Source organism: Arvicola amphibius, chromosome 1 (genome assembly GCF_903992535.2).
Source record: "Arvicola amphibius chromosome 1, mArvAmp1.2, whole genome shotgun sequence".
Classification (NCBI taxonomy): domain Eukaryota; kingdom Metazoa; phylum Chordata; class Mammalia; order Rodentia; family Cricetidae; genus Arvicola; species Arvicola amphibius.
This window is the reverse complement of record NC_052047.1, coordinates 194481289-194502902: the sequence shown is the minus strand read 5'-3', so window position 1 is coordinate 194502902 and position 21614 is coordinate 194481289. Positions and strand designations below refer to the sequence as shown.

Genomic DNA, 21614 nt, shown 5'->3' with positions numbered 1-21614 from the left:
ATCTGAAAAGTGTCTTACTGTATCCCAGTGATTAAGGTATTGTGATTGTGTAGTTCATTTAAGAATGTAATGTATAATTAGGAAATATAGGTTGTTAATGGATAGTCATCAATAATAGTAAAGCTTATAGTCATGTTAGTTAGATTTTCTAGATATATAGAGATATGTTTAAGTTAAATAGGCATTCTTCATATCTTTCAAAGACTACAGAATATCGCATTTTGAATGTTTTAATAACTTAGGACTGTTCATGACAGTGAGACATGTCTGCTCCTGGCAGCACCAATCTACTTCAAGAGGAAGATGGGCATCGAAGAGGCTACTTATGGAGTTTGATAGCCATTTGGGCAAGAAACTGCTCTTGCCTGGACTATTGCATAAACTGGACACAAAGAACCCACAGAGAGAGGACTGCTGAACTTGCCTAAAGGTGAGATGGTCTTTCAGGGTTCCTGATTCGTGAAAGAGTCTGCGAGACATTCTGCAGGACACAGCAGATAGTGACTGAACTGTCTTTGAAATTTCCTGCTTCATGGGAAAGTCTGCTGGATACTGTGGGCCTATAGGCCGAAGATAGATGCCCCAACAATACAAAAGAACTTTGGGTGACTGTCCAGGAAGTGAGATGTCTCTATCATTTCTAGAGTTTGGAAATATACATATTTCTTATTTACTTAGGTAATATTGTTTCCTTCTGGAGTCTTTGATGGAGCTGAAGAAGAATAGATAGTTATAGTTGTTTTCCTTTGTTATGATAAAAGATAAAGTAGATATAAATATTGTAACTGTAATTCTTGCATGATAACTGTTTTGCTATATGTAATTTTACTATGTTAGAGTTAAAGCCTTTCCTTTTTGTTTAAACAGAAAAAGGGGAAATGTTGGAGGCGGGTCTTCTATCAATCTGTTGATTTCATTGGTTAATTAATAAAGAAAACTGCTTGGCCTAATAGGTTAGAAAAGAGGTGGGCAGAGTAGACAGAACAGGAAGAAGGAAGTGAGGTAGATGGCTCAGACAATTGCCCTGCCTCTACAACGAGATGCGATGAAGCCAGCCACCAGGTCAGATGTGCTGAATCTTTCCCGGTAAGACACCACTCATGGTGTTACGAAGATTATTAGATATGGGTTAGTCAAGATGTGAGAAAGAGGCTGAAAATAATGGGCCAGGCAGTATTTAAAAGAATACAGTTTCCGTGTAATTATTTCGGGTGAAAAGCTAACCATGCAGGAGCCAGGCAGGATGAAAAGCAGGCCCATAGCTCCGCACTATATCCCAGTACTTCCAAAGGCAGGGTATTGATAGGTGACAGAGCAGAGAGTGACATCAGCTCCCTGGTGCCAGTGCACTGTCCCTCAGTAGGTGGAGAGAGGACCTTGTGTTGTAGAGCCTTCTTGGGATGATGTCCCCTCCTTGCTGGTGATCTGATTGAAGGACTTGGTTGTTCATGTGGGAAATGGGCATGGTGGTAACGCTGAACATGCAGATTCTATGCACACATGATGTGAGAGGCTTTCCTTGGCACCCAAGTCATGCTGAGAATTCAGATTATATTTTTAAGGTTGGAGAGTGGGGCAATGAACTTTATTCTCTGCTTTCCACAGAAGAGCATGGCAGTCCACGTAGTCGTCAGGATTTTATACATAAAGAAGTATTTCTTTCAAAGAGATGGCTCCTGCTGTCTAGCTGAGCAAGCCAGACGCTGTCAGTCTTCCATGTCAGCTGCTCACCAGACCCTCCTTCACTTCCCACAGGGCAAGGGAGAACAGATGACCTTCTGGTTGAAAGTCAAAGGCAGCTTCACTGTTCCGCTCCCTGAGTTTACCGAGGAGGAAGACGGTCTGGAGATCTTGTGAGGTAGGTAAGTTCTTTTAAGATGTTTGTAGAGCCCCACTAGTGTCCGTGGGGACCCTCTTAGGGGGAATGCATCCAATATCCATCCTTCTGAAAAGGTGTATAGAATCGATCTCCCACTAGGGGGCACTGTCTGACTGCTGTCACCTCCTGCTTCAAACTTTGCTCCCAGACTGCCGCCTAGAAGAGGTGGTTGTAGGGTACTCATTCCTGGGATGGCAGGCCATGGAGACTCATGAATTTGCCTAAAATCTATTTCCTCCTGAAAGAAGGAAAGATGAAGATAAGGCCTGAACAAAAACGCACCCTACCTTTCTCTTGTGAGGCAACTAACCAGCTTCGAAGGAACTAGGAGACCCAACTGGAAAATCCCCCCTCCCAGCATGAGCTCAAGACAGGAGTGTTCCTGGGCCTCGTAGATACAGGAAGACAGACTCACTGGGGAGCTAGATGGCCTGCTTCTCAACTCTGGGAGTGCAAACGGTAACAACCGTTCACAATTTAGTGCCTATTTTATTGATGATTACCTTATTCAACCCCATCTCTGGAAATGAATGGGGTTTTCTAATGCCCTTTTACTATAATGATATTAGATTATTTGGTTACTTCATCTTTTTTATTTGTAGGTCTACTAGTCCCTAATGTTGCATTACTCTTTTTAAAAAATGTGTCCTTTCAACTACACTGTAAGAGAGAAATGAAAATTTCTTCTTCTCTTATGATCCCAGCACAGCAGATAGCAGAGTAAAAACTTAACACATGGTCCTTGCACTTATGGAATTCTCAGATGGATGGATGGAATTCCAAAAATAAAATAATTCCAAAATTCCAAAAATAAAATCAAGCAAAATCTCTTGAAGCCAAGACCTGAATTTTAACTGAAATTTTCCATTCATCCATGAATGGTGAGCATAGTTTAACAGATCTAGCTGAGAAAGATGAACCTGTCTGGTCCTGTGGTGACTATTTCATACACACGAGAGAGAGAGAGAGAGAGAGAGAGAGAGAGAGAGAGAGAGAGAGAGAGAGAGAGAGAGAGTAGGAGAGGGGGGAGAGGGGGAGAGAGGAGAGAGGAGAGAGAGAGAGAGAGAGAGAGAGAGAGAGAGAGAGAGAGAGAGAGAGAGAGAGAGAGGAGATCTGCATTGAATTCTTTGGGGATGATTTTAATGGATCTATGGATCAACTCTTTCTTATAACACTTCTTTATTTGCACCTTATACCTCTCCAGCCCACATGGTTGGTAGGGAATGCATAGAAAATTTGGCTAAAATGCTGTTTTTGAGAACTTTTTTTTTCTGTTGAAGTTCCCAAGAATGAAGAAGTGAGACCAGATAGATTTTCTTTGTGGCTAGTGCATGCTGTGGACATATTCTTGAGTACTGTATTGGGAAATAAACTGCATTTTGATTTATTGGGGGAGGTTTCATGCCAATATTTACAAAAATGCTCCGTATGATGCTTGCCCTTCTTCACACCAAGGAAAGCCTTCCCCGTGTTAGTTCACCCCCTCCAATGTTCCCATCTGCTGTGCTTTGCTTCTTTCCAGAGAGACATTACTGATTTCTCTGACCTTCAGAGACTTCCTCTTCTTGGTAGAGTTCTGCGGAGAGGCTCTGCTTCCTCCCAAGCCCTCAGCAGCAAGGGCTGATTGACTTAGACTGCTGCTTAGGAGGAGGGAAGGCAGAAGGCATGTATGCTGGGGAGTGTCTCCCTTCTAGTCCAGGATGGAAACAATGGACCAGAGCCATCTTCTAAGGCTTCCTTCCTTCTACCCTTGTTGAGTGTCATGGCTTCTTGTCCTAAACACTTTGCTCCATCATGAAAGAAAACAAATCATAATCTCTTGTATAGTCCTTAGATTGATAGGGCAGGTTCTTTTCAACCATCCATCCATGTATTCACCCACCCATCCACCCATCCATCCATCCATGTATCCATCCATCCACCAACCCATCTACCTGTTCAACATCTATCCCTATGTCTACTCATCCATCCATTCACCCACCCATCCGCCATCTCATCCATCCATCTATCCATTCATCCATTCGTTCATCTGTCCATCTGTCCACCTAGTCAACCATCTGTCCATTTGTCCACACATCCATCCATCCACTCACCCACCCACCAACTCATCCATCCATCCATCTGAGAATTCCATAAGTGCAAGGACCATGTGTTAAGTTTTTACTCTGCTATCTGCTGTGCTGGGATCATAAGAGAAGAAGAAATTTTCATTTCTCTCTTACAGTGTAGTTGAAAGGACACATTTTTAAAAAAGAGTAATGTAACATTAGGGACTAGTAGACCTACAAATAAAAAAATGAAGTAATCAAATAATCTAATATCATTATAGTAAAAGGGCATTAGAAAACCCCATTCATTTCCAGAGATGGGGTTGAATAAGGTAATCATCAATTATTATTCCATCTTTGTAGGTGTATCAGTGAGGTTCATTTGCTTCTAGCCTAGCCCATCTGCTTACCTAATCATATTCAGAAAATAAAGACTTTGTTAAATCTGTCTTCACTTGATTTATAACATAAACATTTGATGCTCATACCTGTTCATGTATACAAAACACATATACATATACAAACACAGACATCCACATGCATACATATATTCATATACACACACCCATATACATACATACTCTAGGTATATATGTGTATATATACACATGGAGAGAGAGAAGAGAGGGAGGGGGAAGGAGGGAGACAGAAAGGGGATGAATATAGATATCACAGTTAGAAATTTTTATAAGGGCAGTTTCCACAAATCTGTATCTAGTGGTGTATGCACGTGTGTGTGTGTGTGTGTGTGTGTGTGTGTGTGTGTACTAAGGATATCTACTGGAATGTGTATCTTTCTTTGGATATCTGTGTTGTGTTTAGTGTGAGTTAGAATTTGCAGCAGACATTACAGTGAGAGTCTTTCTCTTAATCCCTTGTAGAGAAGTCCTAAGGCAGAAAGGGCAACCAAACACTGTGTGGGGATGCCAGTTAAACCTGAGCCAAACAATCTAACAACTGGTGAGAGACACTGGCCTTTCACAGGCAGAGAAGGCCCAGGTGATTCTGCCTCTCTAATGTTAGTCACACAAGCTGGCTTTGCTTCCTCGCCTCTTGGTCTGTACACTCCTGTACTGGAGTGTTTGAAGTACAAATGATTGAAAGTTGGTAGAATATTTGGATTCTATAAAGTCTAGAAGCCCTTGGAAAAGTTGTGAGATTGGCTTCTACCATAATTCATGAACATGCAAATAAACTGCAGTCATGGGTTGTTTATTCCAGGCATTTTATTTAGTCCACAGCACCAGGTAGAGATACAAGATCACATAGATCATGGTGAGAAAATTAAACATTGTTTTAGCCTGATATCCAAAGACATGAACTTGGCAATATGTCTGCTATGTAAGAGTTTCTGACCAGAACCAAGGAGGTTTTCTGTATTTTCTGAACACAATGAATTCCGACTTTACATTAGGAAAAGATTCCACCCTGATTGGTGCACCAGCTAGATACCAAGTTTAGACTGCATGGAACCATAATCCCCCAGCCTATGGCTAGACAAACACGACTTGGTAAGTGGTTTAATATCTAGGTTCATTTATGAACGCTGTAAAACGATCAGCAAACTGCAGCCCTCAAACCTCTCAAGGGCATTAAACACAGAGGGACAAACTGACACGTGATTTCAAATGTTAAGTATGAATGTGACAAAGAAAAGAATGTAGATCGTGGGCCTGTCCTGTCTCACCAGAGCGGGTGCCCTGGCAGGGTTGGTTTATGCAGTTTGCTGGCTACTGTGAGTCACCGGCACTGGCAATTTTAGATCACAGGTGTGACCCATCATGGGAGTGCGCTGTCCCGTGATGCCGTAGGCTGTGTTTGCATGGCATTTCTGGTTTTATTGGTTCCATTCCCACAATCCTAAGTGGACGAGATGGAAACAGACACGGGCGTGAATGTTTCTGGTGAAGATGAACGGTGTTAGGCATCCCAGACAGGAAGACTTCCCCGAGCAAACGAGGCGTGAGTACGCTGAGCATCACAAGCTGTGTGGGAGGATGGGCCCTCAAATCTCAGGAAACCTAGACTCAGGCGGCCTTCCCACTGCCTTTCACTTCCTGCAGGCAATGCTGTGTTACTCTATGAATTTTACTCCTTCCATAGTCTAGTCACTATTTACTTTTCATTACAGAAATATAATCAGTTATAAGGATAAGGCACTGTAATACCTACCTAATGTTAATATGTTTAAGAAACCCTAAAATATAAACACATTAGTCCTAGAGGCTCTTAAGAACCTACTTCTTGTCTATTACACAAGTTTGAGTAAATATATTGTATTTAACTTGGGTTTCCACATTGACACTTGAAGATTGGAACTTCCTGCCTAGGGGCTCAATTCTAGTCTTCAGAATTCTACCGTCTCAGTGACAGAGGGCCTGTTGGGTAAAGTTGGCTACCCCTGTGGATTCTGTATTTGGCATTGATTTTTGTGGTTATGGTCTCCAGATGCTAAGCTGCATGTGGTGTGTGTGTGTGTATGTGTGTGTGTGAGAGACAGAGAGAGATCTTTCATGATGAAAGTAGCTTTCAAATGCTGCCCGAGTGTGAGTAGAGAGAGATGACTCCTCCACACCTTCATGGAGGGATTGGCAGGGTCTAATGGCCACAGGAAGGAGTGAGAGGAAGCGTGGCTCTAACAAGAGTGGATCACCAAATTCACACACACAAATCATGGGGAACACATATTTGGCAAAGCGCTATTCTCGGCTCCCCAGCAATGAAGTCTTCTGTTCGTTCTTTTTGGCAGTACGATAAACAAGTGTGTTGTAGTTGGGGTGACCTTGGAGAGAGTCCTATAGCACAGCGCAGATCCCCAGCATCAGGACGAGGTGATAAAGAACACCTGTGAACCAGAGGGGGCAGAGACAGCACTGAGAAACAGCTGTGTGAGGTCAGGGAGCATTCAGCCAGAGTTAGTGCAACGGGGCTGCTGTAGAGCTTCCAAACTTTACACACAGTCATTCCTGCTCATTCCCTGGGACCTGCATGCTCCACTTCTATCAACACAGAGGCCCTAACACATAAGCCTAGGTCGTGGACCTTCGGCAAACAGACGTCTGGACTCGGACTGCACAGTGCTGGCACACGCCTTTCCCTGTAGGATGCTCTCTGGAGCACTTCCCTTTAGAATGAGAAGTGGGCATCGAACTCGATTTACATGATTTTCTTATACTGACTAACTGACTCCCATCTGGAAGTCAGCAAATCAGTGCAACAGCCCCACCCCACCCTATGTCCTTGTCATCTTTCCACTGAGACCCTGGCTGCAGCTGAAACGGCTCTTGCTCTCAGAAGCTTCTCCGGCTGCTTGCTCTGTCGCTTCCCCCCAGCCTTCACCCCATGACCTTGTCTCGTCCACTGTCTCGGTTAAGGCTGAACTATAATTAATTCATAGCATACCATGTATGCCAGGGACAATCAATGCCCAGTTCCCAGAGCAAAGCCGAGTGGTGAGGGCTGAGGCTCTTTCTTATCCAAGTTGCCCTGTTAATGAACCACAGAGTCAAAGCAGGGACTCAAATATTTGCTAATGAGAAGACGATCTGATCCAAGATTATGTTCTCCAAATGCAGGAACCTTAGGAAAGCCACCTGGTGATAGATTTGTTCAGATTCTGTGGCCTCTGATGGTTTTCCACCCATTTGAAACAGCTCGTCTCTCGGGTCACAGGCTGGTTGGCGTGAGACCTCTTACCTCTGTCCCCCTCTGCCCCATTCAGGTGTACTTTAAGATGTATATTTTCGATGACAGATTTTGCTGGGGCCATAGCAAACATCCCTAACAGTGCAACCACTCACAAACCATTGCCCCATGACACGGAAGTGTCTCTTATCCTTACCTGAGAAGTCACAGAGATTGGAGAGTCCCCTGCCTGGAGTAAGCAAAGAGAGAGAATGCAGGCTGAAGAAAGCCATGGAAGGAGTATCAGGGCTGCTTCTGAGCCACAAACCTGACCACATCCAAGCCCCACTAAATCATGAGCTTTCAGAGGAAGCATACTGAGGTTTTTTTTTTGTTTGTTTGTTTGTTTGTTTTGTTTTGGAGACAGGGTTTCCTCTATGAAAGGGCCCTGGCTGTCCTTGAACTCACTTTGTAGACCAGGTTGGCCTTGAACCTACAGAGATCTACCCGCTTCTACCTCCCAAATGCTGCATACTGAGGTTGACAAAGGCTTCCTCTCACGGCATTGCCACTCTGGCTGTCTAAAGCAGGGGCCATTAAATATTTTTGGAAAACACAAGATATTAAATATTTTTTAGCTTTGCAGGGGGCCGTGAAGTATTTTCTTTCTTTACACCTTTGGGCAGTCTTACTGTGTATCCCAGATGGGTCACAGATTCACTATCCTCCTGCCTCAGCCTCCTGAGGACTGAGGTTACAGGTGTGCACCACTGCACCAAGCATGGCCTTATTGCACTGTCTTTGTGTGAATGTACTGTAGACAATGCCTTCTGTGTTCTAACTTTATAAACTTTATAAACACCGAGATTTTAATTTTATTGAATTTTTATGCACCATGTTTTCCTTTTCTTTTTAATTTTTGGGACCACATGAAAGTGTACAAAACCTGTTTTATTTGTAGGCCCCATAAAAATCAAGAGGATGTCTGGGGACTTAGCCCTGGTCTGTGGTTTGGTGATTATGCTTTGAGGGACAACTCCAAAGTCTGACTCACCCTCTGCTCACAGCATCCTCCAGGTCACAGTGACATTTTCCAACAGTCTATAAGGCCTGTACTGGGTCAGTTCTTGTGGCTGCACACTCCTGCATCACCCTACCCATCCCCCGCCCTTCAACATTCCCTCACGCCTCAGTGTGTACCATTTCTTTCCTGGCTAGAAGGTAAACTCTGTGAGTCCTGTTCACTTCTGGAACTTGGTGTCCAGGCCAGGTTTGGGCAGCGAAGGCTCACTGACATTCCCAGGACACCTGCATTCCCATTCCTGTCATTCATGGCATGACCAGTGTGGAAGCTCAGGTCAGTACTTCCTAATTCCTTAGGAGCATTTGGATTTGGGTCCCCAAAAGGCCTTCAGGTTAGTCAACAAACCTCACCTCCTTGGGCCCACATGATCAGACCCCCGCCACTCGAGGAGCAGGTGAGTGTTGTGTCCACAGGCACGCCTGGTTTGACAATTCAATCAAAATGCTCAAACCTGCCGTGCCTGTGGTCACAGCCCAGAGTGCACATGACTATGGGGGAAATCAGCTTACTCCGCAAGGACAGTTCCACCACCAGGACACCTCCTGTCTGCTCACGCAGCATCCGCTTCCGTTTGTCGCAGTTCTGAAGACGGGGAGGAGAAATGAACAAAGGAAACAAGAGACAAACCAAAAAAAATCAAAGTGAAAGTTCATGGAACGCCAAGTCCCCACCAAGCCACTACTTTCATAAAGTGTACAAACGCACGCACGCACGCACGCACGCACGCACTCACGCACGCACGCACTCACTCACGCACGGCACGCACGCGCGCACGCAGCTAGCGTTCATTGACTCTCCAGGCTGGGAGTACCTGCTGGACTAGGTCATCATTATTCCAGCAGAGGATGGCTCTGCGCATTTTAATAGGAAACAAGACTTGACTTTCCCTTAACTCAGTGATAGGAGAAGAGGACACTCGCAAAATGTGTTCTGCTTCCTTTCCTTCTGTTAAAACTGCAACTCTGCTGCTGCCCTTTGATCAAGTACTAACCTGTTCTCCTCCACCCCCAGCCCTCAGCCCCTGACTCTTTTTTCTTTTCCTCCCTGTGTTCAGAAGCAACTGTTTTCTAGCCACAGGAGTGGATGGAAGGAGAGCTCCAACCTCCTTTCTGCTGGTTGCTCCAGGCCATGTAGGCTGGCTGTCTCTTTAGATGCTCGGGCCTCCAAGGCCTCCAGTCTACATGGAGGACGGGACAGTTCGGCGCTCAGCACTTTTACGTTTCTGAGGAGGTGTTCTGCACTCTGCAAACCCCGGAGCCGCAGGGCCCTGGCCCTTCTGCCCACTGTGCTGTCCGCACTGACCTAGATTTTCAGCATTTCTCTGAAGACAGTCCAGTCAGGACTGCAAGCTCCCACCTTTAGACTTCTGTCTAGATCTTGGATTCTTTGACGCTTTTAATTTTTTCGAAGCCTTTTCATGCGTATTGCTACCTTCATTTTTATCTTACATTGCTCTCTGAGAAGGGAACAGCCATCAGAACCGAGCACCTCTATTCCAAGATGATGAAACCAGCCATACGTACCAAACTGGTAAGTTTTGGTAGCAAGGTAGACAGGCCCTGACCTTCTGCCTCTGCACCCAGGCCCCACCTCTCCCAGGTCAATCCAGCTTCTCCAATCCCAGCCCCTTGGGGTCATATCTTCCTTCCAGAGCCAGGGCCCTCACCACTGGGCAGGAGAGCTTCTCGCTGTCACAGATGAATGTCTCACAGTGTAACCAAACCTTGGAGAGTTTGGGTATGTTCTGGAACCGGAAGGCATTGAATTGGAATGTTGCCCTGTGATCCTTGCCGTTTTCATGCACGAAGACCGTTTCATCAGTGGGGCAGCTGGTGTACACCGGGGAAGGGAGAATGAAACAAACATCAAACCAGAGACCGCCAGAAAGGCTCCAAGGCAACATTTCACACAGCACTCTGGTAGACCTGGGCACAGCTGCCTGTCCTTTCAAAGAACTCTGATCCCTGAGTGTGAGGTCAAATTGAAGGGCTATGGGGGTATACCTGATTGTCTCCAATTCTAAAATAGGGGGTGACTGATGAGAACCCATACATCTGGTAGGTTGAACCCCTGTCCTAAAGAAGTGACATCTCCAGAAGATAAAGGCCTCTGTAGGACTGGCCTCTGGAGGACCTCAGTGTAACACAAGGTAAAGACCGCCATGATGGATGGGAGTGGTGTGTTTCCTGTTGCCGTAGACACCCAAACTCAAGTCACACCCACTTCTTAGCTCTGTGTGTGCTCTTAGGTTTTGCCTGAAAGTGGAAAAGTGAATTTATGTTCAATTAATTGTAGGTATATTATATAATAACCTTTATTAAAACATAGTCATATTTTCCACATATTATCTAAATAATGGGGAGAAAAACTGTTTGCTGAGACAGAGGCAGGAACTGACTGGAAATATCATCTGAGAATTCTCTCTGAGGAGTCATGAGTGAGAAACAAAGGTTGTACCTTCTGATCTGGGTCAAGGGTCAGAGCTATTTCTGTTTGTTGTAGCCTTGGCATTGATGGGGATGTGTGAGAATTTTCCAGCTTATGATATGAGGATCTAGCAGGATTGTTTGGTCAATAAACCTGAGATCTTTGTCTGAACTCAAGATGTGGAGCCTTAAAATAGCTCTTTGTAGCCAGAGTGCCCTAGACTGGTGTCAGCCAATGGAAAGTAACATAAGAGGAGCTTTGTGGTGGGGGAAGGGATGGTAAAGAATGGGCAAGCCTAGATGTCTTGGCGCCACCATCTCTTGGCACAGGTTGTGGCACCTGCCTCTTAGTGACAGCTCACTCTGGTTGGTTGGGTGGTGGCAGCCTGAGCGAGTTCCCTGCCCTACATGGAATCTCCCCTTGAGGGGAGTGTGCTGCTGCTGCTGTGCTCATGTGTACAGGAAAATACCTGATAATATATAAATAGATATGTGTCTGTCTATCTATCTGTCTATCTATCTATCTGTCTGTCTGTCTGTCTATCTATCTTTCTATCTATCTATCTACATATATAGACGTATTTCCACACTGTAATATCACTAAGGACTCTTGAAACTGGAGCTCCACCCGAAGGATCTAGTATGAACAGGAAGTTTCCTCCCAAGCTATTCCAAGCCATAGCAGAAGAGACCAGCGCACACTGGACCCACTGCTCTGCCCTGACTCCCGAAAGTAGACCTACCCCTTATTGATCAGCTGCCACTGCAAGGGGTACATGAAGTCAGCCGAGGGGGTGGCCCAGCAGCTATTCAGGACTACTTTAAACCTGGAAATAAAATAGGGAGGCATCACTAAACCAGTCTTGTGTAGACAAACATCGGAAGACTAGAATCTGTTGGTCTTTTTTTTCCTTTGTCCTTAAAAATACACAGTGTATAAAGGACTTACCGAGTGCTTAGCCCTTTGGCCTCTACTCCTGCGAACAGGTCTGAACCAATTTCGGATGTTTCCAGAATGAAAGGAGCTTCTTTCTTGGTGGAAAACTTGGCGTTCTTGGGGAGGAAATGGGAACACTAGGCACTGTGACCTCTCAGAATGAACAGTCAGTTTGGCGGGAGTAGACACTTTAGGGAAGGGTTAGAGATGGAAGCCACCAGCCCAAAACAAGCACATGAGATTATAGAGAAACTCGAGAGCCAGAGAAACTGTCCATCTGAGGATGCAGATGTCATCTTAGATGGGGTAAGGACATTTGCTGGTCGTCGTTTGACGCACATCATCTCAGTGATGCCAACAGAACCGATTGACGGAATAATAGTGCAGTTCAAGGACAGCAAGCCATGACTTCACAAACACCCAGGGAAAGAACAACCGAATGCTTACAGCCCCTTCATGGTCCCTGTTCCCTGCGCTCCGAGCAAATGGCTCGCCTGAGTTCTAACCAGTGTGATTATCCACAGACATAAGCCACTGATTGCCTGCAATGTAGTTAGGTATTGTTCTACATATTTGGGTAGTTTCTATGTCAAGATACTCTGCTTTGAGATATAATATTTGTTAATGAAGCAAGATCTATCTCCAAATGATTCGATTTTCTAGCAGGAGAGAAAGGCAATAGAAAAGAAGTAAATTACACAGTACATTAGACTGATATATGGTGAGTAATATTGGAAGCCACAAAAAGAGCAAAATGGACTGAGAACATGAGGAAGGGTAAGTTGCATTTTGTGTGTGTGTGTGTGTGTGTGTGTGTATTCATATGAATGTTTCTGTGGGTGTGGGTACATGAGTGCATAAAGGTATGAGTGTAGAGGTCAGAGGTCAACCTCTGGTTTCTTTCCTCAGGCACTGTCTACCTTGAGTTTAAGAAAGGGTCACTCATTGGCCCAGAATTCACCAAGTGGACTAGGCCGGCTAGCTGGTGAGCCACAGGGATCACCTGTCTCTGCCTCCCCACACTGGGATTACAAGTGCCATTGCTTCAGCTTGGTTTTTCAAATGCAGGCTCTAGAAATTGTACTGAGATCCTCAGCAAGTGCTTTTCCAATGGAGCCATCTCCCCAACCCCATGTTACATGTTTGAAGAGGGCCGTTAGGGAGGCCTCCTTGAGGAGGCAGCATTTGAGCAAGGAGTAGGGATGGAATTACAGGGCTGTGAGGTTTGTCAAGGAGAGCATACTGAAGGGTCACTGCCGTGACAAGCTCAGGAGTGTCAGGATCTGCTCCTAGACATCATCTTCAGATAATGCTCGGTGAGTTAGTAGGAATTACAGCTGTGATTGACCTCCTCAAAGGCGGCTCCTTCTCCAATCTGTGAGTCTCCTGTTCAATTTGCCTGAATAAGAATCTGGACTACTCTCTGGCATTAGCCATGGGAAACAGGGGCATTGGCCAGACAGGCTAGGATCCCAGGATAATCCTGCTCCCTATGGGCTAACTTTAGACCCATTTCTTCAGTCCTGTGAGGTGGGGATAGCCTTGTGACATTGTAGCATAGAAACATAAAGCTTAGACTAGTGTCTTTCAAAACCTGAATTTACAAGCTTAGACACTTGCAACTTGGTAGGCAGCAGCAGACAGAACTGACATTTGGTCAACGTGGACTTGGCCTCCTATGGGTCCAGCACTCGAGACTTTGTGAGAGGGCCTCAAATCTCTCTCTTAGGATGACTCACGTTATTCTTCGGAAGCAGATCCAGCCAAGGCTCCCACAATAAGCCACCTAGAAGCTGGCTCCCCTCTTTTCGTTCATCAGGCCTCTGCACCACGTTACTGGCGGCCACAATTTAGCAATAATGGTCTCAGGCATAAGTGATTTCCTTGCATAGCATACAGCTGAAAGTAATACCTTTTTTAGTAGTTTTTAAAGTATTTTTGGTATTGTCTAAAAATGTATGAGATTTTAGGGGACATTTCCAAACATGGCAACTAACTTGGGAATAGCAGTTAGTCCCCAGGTCTCCAAAGACACCTCTGTGGAGTCTTTCTCCTGGAAATCAGCTGGTAGAGTGTGATATCGCTGCTGATGGAGCTGTTGTCTGGTTCTGCAGCAAAGCAAAGAGCAGAAGCTGCCGTCTTTGTTTCTGATAACTTCAGTAATGCTTGGCATGATTCTTCCCTTCCTTCTTCCCTCATCACTCTCCCTTCCATTCTTCCTTTTTGGGGTCTTTTTATACTACTCTGACTAGCCTGAAACTCACGGTGTAGACTAGGCTGCCTTCCAGTTCCCGGCATCCCTGCTTCTGCCTCTCGTGCTGGGATTACAAATAAGAGCCATCACATCTGGTGACCCCTTCTTTCTTTTTAACATGAAATTCAGAGACTTGTCTTCAGATAACTTTACCATGGTAACCTATTTATATGCCAGGGATGTTTATCTTGACATTCCTGAAAACAAAAAGATGACAGAGACTACTTTTCTGCCCTATAGGATGGACAAGTCTGCTGAGAAACTGTGCTCCAGCATTCCTTCCCTTGACCAAAGGTTGACTCACAGCTAGCTAGTTGCCCAAGTTAAGGATAGGTAGGCCTCACTGAGCAGAAGTTCATACGGGAAATCTAACTGCTTTTATTCATAGGTGAGACAGACAGCAAAGAAAGAAAACCAACCTAAAGTCAATACTTTAGGACATACCCCTAGAGTTTTCCAGAACCTAGACAGTCACCAGTGGCCTACTATGTCTCATCTGGACTCAGCAGAGGACAGGAATGGAACACTTCAGCTCTGGTCTCACTTTGTAGAGGATACTGGCCAGCTGGCATGGGCTCAAAGGGAAGTGACCAGGATGGCAGCAAACCAGTGAAAAGATGTTTTGTTTACAGAAGACAGGGGCCTTTGGAGAGCTGTGACCGATGTAATTCCACAGAATTACTTCAGCAGTCAGAACCAATACAAATAGGAGTTTGGGGTCAGATTTTACCTGATAATCGAAAACACAAGGCCAGCTCACCTGTGTCACTGGAAGAGGTGGAGTGGCCGCCCTCAGCAGTGGAAGCTCTGTGGGCTTCAGGTGGGAAATCAAGGGTGGTCTCTGCAGTTTATTCTGATTCTGGAAGGATCTTTAGTCTTTGTTTGCCTGTGTCCACCACAAGCCTTTCTGTTTCTTTTTGTATCACCATTAAGAATGGGCAGTACTGTTTTGATGCTAAGACATTAAACTACTCTCACATCAACACTGATGTTCATCTTTATAAAGGCAACAATTGTCAGAACGCTCCAAGCATCCATGTTAAATGAGGCCAGAGTTTCCACTCACAAAACAGCTGACTTCCTGGGTACTTACCAAGTCCACGCACCATGCTGAGTACTTACACATGGTTTCACCGAGCCTCCTAAAATCTAAGGGATACATGTCACTAAGTTCTTAGTTTATGGTTGCAGAGAGGGAGGTGCAGGGAGGCTCCCTAACTTTTCCAAAGTTGTCTAACTAGTAAATAGTAAAACCAGGCTTTGTAGCATAGCCCATTTTCTTTTGAACCCACAGTCCCAGGCTTTAACTGTAAACCAACAACCTTCCTTTGTCTTTGAATGAGAGTCATAACTTTGCCCTGGGAATATCAACTACGGGTCCTTGGGCAAAGTGAGTGGGAAGGGATGGAGAGAAAGGAGAGAGGACTTATGCAGGAGGAGTGTATCTGGGGCCCAGGCTCTGGATTTCCCAGAATCCTAAGCCATTAACAGTGTGTTGGTTCCTTTGTGCTATGTAGGGCATGGCTCTGTTTCTGGTAATCGGATGGAAATATATGCAAGGGAGCAGTTGTTGCTTTAGAAACACCCAAGAATGCCCTCCAAGTGGGGAAAAAAACATGGGTTAGGCATAGGGAACTGAGCCCACAGCAGAATCTAAACCAGAACAAAAGTGTCTGGACAGCGGAAGCTGCTCTTTGCTAAAGTCCATTTGTTCTGGAGGGACTTTGACGGTGGAGTTTGGGGGACACCTTGGCTTCATATCTAGATAATTCGAGAAGTAGTTTGTCCATCTATTTTTGCAGCTTGGGAGATGGCTGGTAAAGATGGATTGACTGAAGGAATATGTTCCTTCTACTTCTGAGGTTATGTCTGTGTCTGAAACTCCACCTTGTGTGGTTGACCGTGAGAGATGAATTTAAAAACCCTGAGCTCTGTAGCCCACTATTGTAAACTTCATAGATCATATCTTCAACCTATTTTATTAGAATATCAACTACTAGCTTCTAGTTAGGCCTTCATAGTAAAGATTGCAGTCCCATGTGGGAAGCTGTTCACAGTCGTTCCATCACTCCTGCTGACTTACGGTGCATTGATCCCTGGGCACTGACAAGGTATTTCTTTCTCTGGTTCAGCCACTGATGATGTGAAGCCAGGGCTAGTCTGGATTTTAAGGAAACTTGAAGCATATACATTTTAGAGATCCTTCTCTAACAATAATCTTAAAAAAGATTTAAAAATTGAACCCTGCCTTACACACGGGCTTTGTGGGTGAAGGGCCATGAGGCTCTCTCTACCTCTCACCCTTTGCAGATAGCACCTCAGCTGGGGACTTTCTGTTCTCACCAGAGGCTTCTCCACGGCCCCTGTGTGGTCTTGGGCAAACACCTTCCTTCTTTTGGATTTCATGTCCTCGTCCACAAGACAGACTAGGCTGTTTAGGCTCCTCCCAGCACTCACCGACGAGCTTGGGGGGCTAATGGCTGCCGGAGCATAGGTGAAGAATGTTCATTGTTAGTGAGGTTTCAGACAGGATGGTGTTTGCTCTTGGAAACGAAACGGGTCAGATGAGCTGCCCTCTAAGGACACTTCCAACGCTTGACACAAACGTTTGTGTTTCTGCTGGGTCTTCCTCTAGCCAGCCAGGCCAGTGTGCCCTCTGTGTGCCTGTGTCCTCGCTGGAAGCTGCAGCTTGAAAACAAAGTGCCTTCTCTATTGGGAGAGCAGCCGGGCTAATGGCCAGTGCATATTTAGTTTCTCTGCAGCACTTAATTTTGAGAGAGACCGGAGTGTGCCTTTAATTTTCCAAGTCAACACAGGCAGCAGATCCAATCAGAACAGCGAGGGGATCTTACGGGAAGGCTTGTGGGGTGAAAGGAGTAAACAGTGGAGGCTTAGGGAGGGTAGCCCTAAACCGTGGCTTCAGCTCTGAGAACTAAACAGTGGAAGCTAGCCCTGAGCCTTGGTTTCAGCTCTGGCCTGGGCAGGGAGTACAACGCTCTTGACTAATGTTTTTGAGATCCTAATGGCAAATAAATCTCTGGAGAGAAAAGAGATAGATACTAATCTTGATTAAGGGTCAGACATGGGTGTTCTATTGTCTGTCCAGCGACCCTGCCTTCATTTTGGTACCAGTGAAGTGGGGAGGTCTGCCACATCTGTGCCATTTAGCTCATCTGTTGGCCTGTAAACTGTAAAGTGGACCTTCCGTTGCACCTCAGCTTTAAAGTCAAGCTAAGGTCATATGCCACCATCGGAGTTCCCGAGTGGAACTTTGCTGCCATCGGAGTTCCTGAATGGGGCTCTGCCCAGAGGCCGGGAGAGAGTGACTCCCATGGAAGGAAGTTCCCTAAGGAAAGACAACCTGGACTTACAGTGTAGAAGTTGAGGGACAACTGGCTTTCAAATGTGCCCATGCTCCCATTCTTGACATGAACAGTGGCCACTCTGAAAAGGGGAGAGAATTTTGCATAAGGACTGAAACATGCCTGATTGACAGGGACTGCAGCATCCTCGCGGTGGCCGGCCCTCCACCCCCAGCGCAGCTTACCTCTGGTCAAAAGCAGCTTGGTTCACCAGGTAGGTAGCGTGGTAGGTGCAGGAGAAGGAGTAGTTGACAGGCTGGTTCTTCACAACCACTGTGCTGTCGTTGGACACGATGTGGCTGTAGAAGTGGTAGATCGGGGGCTTGTACTGGAGGAAGGAAGAAGGCAGTTAGGGTGCACACTGTCCCCCGATGGGGCTGAGGACTCTGGGAAAAGTGGCTGCAGATGACTTAGGAAAAGGCCTAGGAAAAGGCTGGGCATTAGTGGTGCGTGCCTGTCATCCTGGCACTTGGGAGGTGGGGGTTGGATGGTGAGGGGTTCCAGGCAAGCTTCAGCTACATAGTGAGTTTCAAGCCAAGAATAATGTTGAAGAATAAAACAAAACAAAGCAAAAAGCCCAAACAAGGGAACAGAAATGTTTATCAGGAAGAGTAGAATCTGTTCTTTGTGGCAAAATTATTTGCAGAATTCTGGAATCCCTTCACCGAGGTCGATAGTATGTATGTAGGAAAAGTCCTACTCGGCTTCTGACAGGGACTGGATCAGAGTCTCTACTTCAAGCCTCAACGTTTTATCCCTTTGTCCAATGTCCCGTGGATATCTTTGTTCACCCTCTGCTCTAGACTGTAAGTCTGTAGTGAAAACATCTATTAACCAGAAAGCACCACTTGTAAAATTCTTCCTTCTGTCAAGATGGTCTCAAAACTCAACAACATTAGAACGGTGAGCACCTGTCTTTAAAGGAAATGGTCTGAAAGCATGGAGATGTTCTCGGCTCAGGTTGCCAGGATGCACTCATGGATGTGATGCCGTGTGATGCACTCACAGATGTGATGCTGTGCTCACCTTGCTCATGGGTCTTCCCATCGCATCTGAACCCTTCTGGCACTCGAGGAAGAAGAGTTGGCTTCTTTGTTCTGAGGTGTTCAAGCACATGCCCTTCTGGCAGTCAGGTCAGGAGGAATTATGGCCCATGGTGGCAGGAACCATGTTCTTGTTACTTCTGAGAACTGATACTATGGGAGAGGCCTCACATTTTTCCTGTCAAGAGGCTGTGGTTCCTTGTGATTCCTGGTCCCCTGCCATGGATGCTTTGCCCTGCTTAGGATTCTGTTTGTGCTTTCCCAATGCACTTAACTGCCACTTCCAATTCTTGGGGAAAGGATGACTGAGGAGGTCCAGAGAAGTGGCTCCACTCTGTCTTGACAGAAGGTCAGAGAGTTTGAGCCTATTATTGCTCTTACAAGGTCAAACAACAGGAAGTTTGGCCCAAGGTGAAGCTGCTGAATGTCTTGCCTAGATAACAGGATGTTTGACTTAAGGTGTAGTTACTGGGTGTTTTGAATATTAAGGAAGTAATCACTCTTGTTTGTTTCTTGTATCACCATTTTAAAAAAGTCCCTCTGTCCTCCCCTTTGGCTTGGGGTATAAAAGGGCTATGAAAAATAAACTTGGGGTGGGTTCAGTAGTCACTGGAATGCCCTTCCAACTCTATCTCCAGTTTCTTGTCTATTTTTTCTGTATTCCACAAGCTCCTTCTCAAGAGTGTCTGGACAATTCAGCTGGATGGAGACAGACAGATGACCCACTGATTCAGGCATCCAAGTCAGGGACCAAAGCACTCAATTTAAATGAGCAATGCAGTTTGTTCTATCACAGAGGGAAGCTTTGCTGCTCTCTGCATGCCCTAGTGAGCTAGGAGAATGTGGAAGTCAAGTTCAAAGAGCCATCTAGGGCTGTGGAGGGGGCTCAGTGGGGAAAGCGCTTGCAGCATAGACACAAAGACCTGAGTTCAGATCTCTAACACAGTTATAAAATATTGGGCATGGGGGGCCGGGTGGTCAGATGCGAGTTTGTAATCCCAGCACTGGGAAATGGAGAGGGGAACTTTCAGGGTCTCGCTGACCAGCCAGTCTTATGGAATCAGCAAGAGACCCATCTCAAGAGAGAAGGAGCGCATGGCAGAAGAGAACCCAAGATTAATGCGACATCTGCACATCTGTACAGGGGCACAAACAGCAGCACAAGAGAAGAGTTTAATCTGAACAACAGGACTGACTTTTAAAAGGAATTTGGAACATTGTGAATCCTCTTAAGAACAGCACCAAACATCTTGCTCTCGTATCTCGTAAAATTTGCTTCAGCCCCTCTGCCTTGGGTGGGCTTAGCCTTACCTCTGACTGAGTTCCGCAGTAGGACCTGTTCTTGGGTGATAGGTCTGGGATGACGAACTGGTAGTAGCCCCCTTCATGAACCCCGTTGTAACACACCCCCCGAGTGCAGCCTGGTGTACTTCCCATCCGTAGGGACACTCGGGGATTTTAGCGATGATGGTTTTGGGGTGGTAACTAAAAACACAAGGATGACATCTGGGAGGAGTACACACATTGGTTTGAATCAGACATGGTCAGCAAATGTCATGCAGGCAGTTAAAACCATGTTCTCGCTGTTTCACCAGCTGTTGCTGGGTTTCCCCAAATAGCCACTGAAATGCTTCGTTCCTAATTTATACCACATATAACAACATCGCTATTTACTATTTATTTAATTGGATCCATTTTAAAAACTGTCATTTTATTTTAGAGCCAATGATCAATGATTTTTTTTCTCATTCCACTTCCTTCCTTACGCTCATTACTTGCCTTCCTTCCTTCCTTCCCTTCCTTCCTTCCCATCACATCCTTCTTCCCCTCACTCCCCTCACTCTCTCCCTCCCTTCTGTCCTTCCTCTTTTTCTTCTTTTCAGCAAATACCGGGTATATTAACACACAGGGCCTCATGTTTGCTAGGCAAGAGCTTTACTACCAAGCCATAGCCCCAGCCCTAACACGTTTACTTCAGAATATACCTGGGGAAACACAGACTGCTACATATATTCCCATGAAAATGAGAAGATTTCTTATAATTTAAAAATGTCCACTGCACTGTTTCATGCTCAGTGTTGCAAAACTTTGTTTAAAGTCTCACACGGCATGCGTTGAATAGTCGAACACATAAAACAAAGTGGACCCATCACATCAAAGAGGATGGAAACATCCTCTAAGTTGTAAAACAAAAATTGGTTCATTCAGAGCGTCTTTGCTTCCTGTGGGGAAAGGTCTGATTGGCCCTGGGGGCTTCTGTGCCCCCACCCGGTGGTGTTTACACTTTCCTAACTGTGCTGTCATGTCAATCACAGTGAGGTGGAGACAAGAGGTTCCCTGTCTGGGAAAGCAGTGTGGCACTGGGGTACCTGCTTTATTTGGAATGCATGATTTCGCTGAGGCTTCTGCAAAGAATGCCAACAGGATGAAGGCCCGCGCCACCATTGCGTCTCGGGCTGATCTCTGCCAGGGTGACTGCACGAACCTGCCCGAGTGCTCACGTTCCCTCCAGGCCCCAGGTCTCGATTGTTCTGCATCAGAAACATGAACAGAAAGTTAAAGTCAAGGGTAAGAACAAATTATCACTCAATCTTGTGGGGGAGTTTCCAAGGGAGATCACTGATGCTGTCCCTGGCTCGTACCACTGGGAAGGTTAATGCCATAGACGGTTGCTCAAGTTCCTGCCTTTCTCATTCTCTCTGGAGTGTCGGTGCTGCCTCCCGGATGCTCCCCAAATCTCCAGCCCCCTGTCCTACTTCCCCCTTATATATCCAGAGGTGTAAAAGAAACCAAGTCAAGATAAGTCACAATGAGCAACACATTATCCACTGCAGGGTGAATAAAGGGGAACTTGGGACAATAATCCTGTAGCAGCTCAGTTACCTCCTGCATCTCATTTCTTCTCTTTGCGGAGGTTAGAAATCCCGACCCCACCCATCCCTTTTACTGCTGCAACC

At 45.7% G+C, this 21614-nt stretch overlaps 1 protein-coding gene and 1 pseudogene across 1 annotated transcript; one reads left to right on the top strand and one right to left on the bottom strand.

Annotated features, from left to right (window-relative positions):
* Nucleotides 1–1857, top strand: part of LOC119806369 — a 31973-nt pseudogene extending 30116 nt beyond the window's left edge.
* A 4865-nt stretch (nt 1858–6722) lies between these two features.
* Tectb (tectorin beta) lies at nt 6723–21102 on the bottom strand. Its single transcript, XM_038316505.1, is given in 12 exon segments — nt 6723–6772; nt 7769–7801; nt 9145–9217; nt 10302–10464; nt 11805–11888; nt 12011–12114; nt 17624–17696; nt 17800–17942; nt 19969–20063; nt 20066–20141; nt 20144–20163; nt 21027–21102. Coding segments are annotated over 12 exon segments (990 nt in total).
* Between the last annotated feature and the right edge of the window lie 512 nt (nt 21103–21614).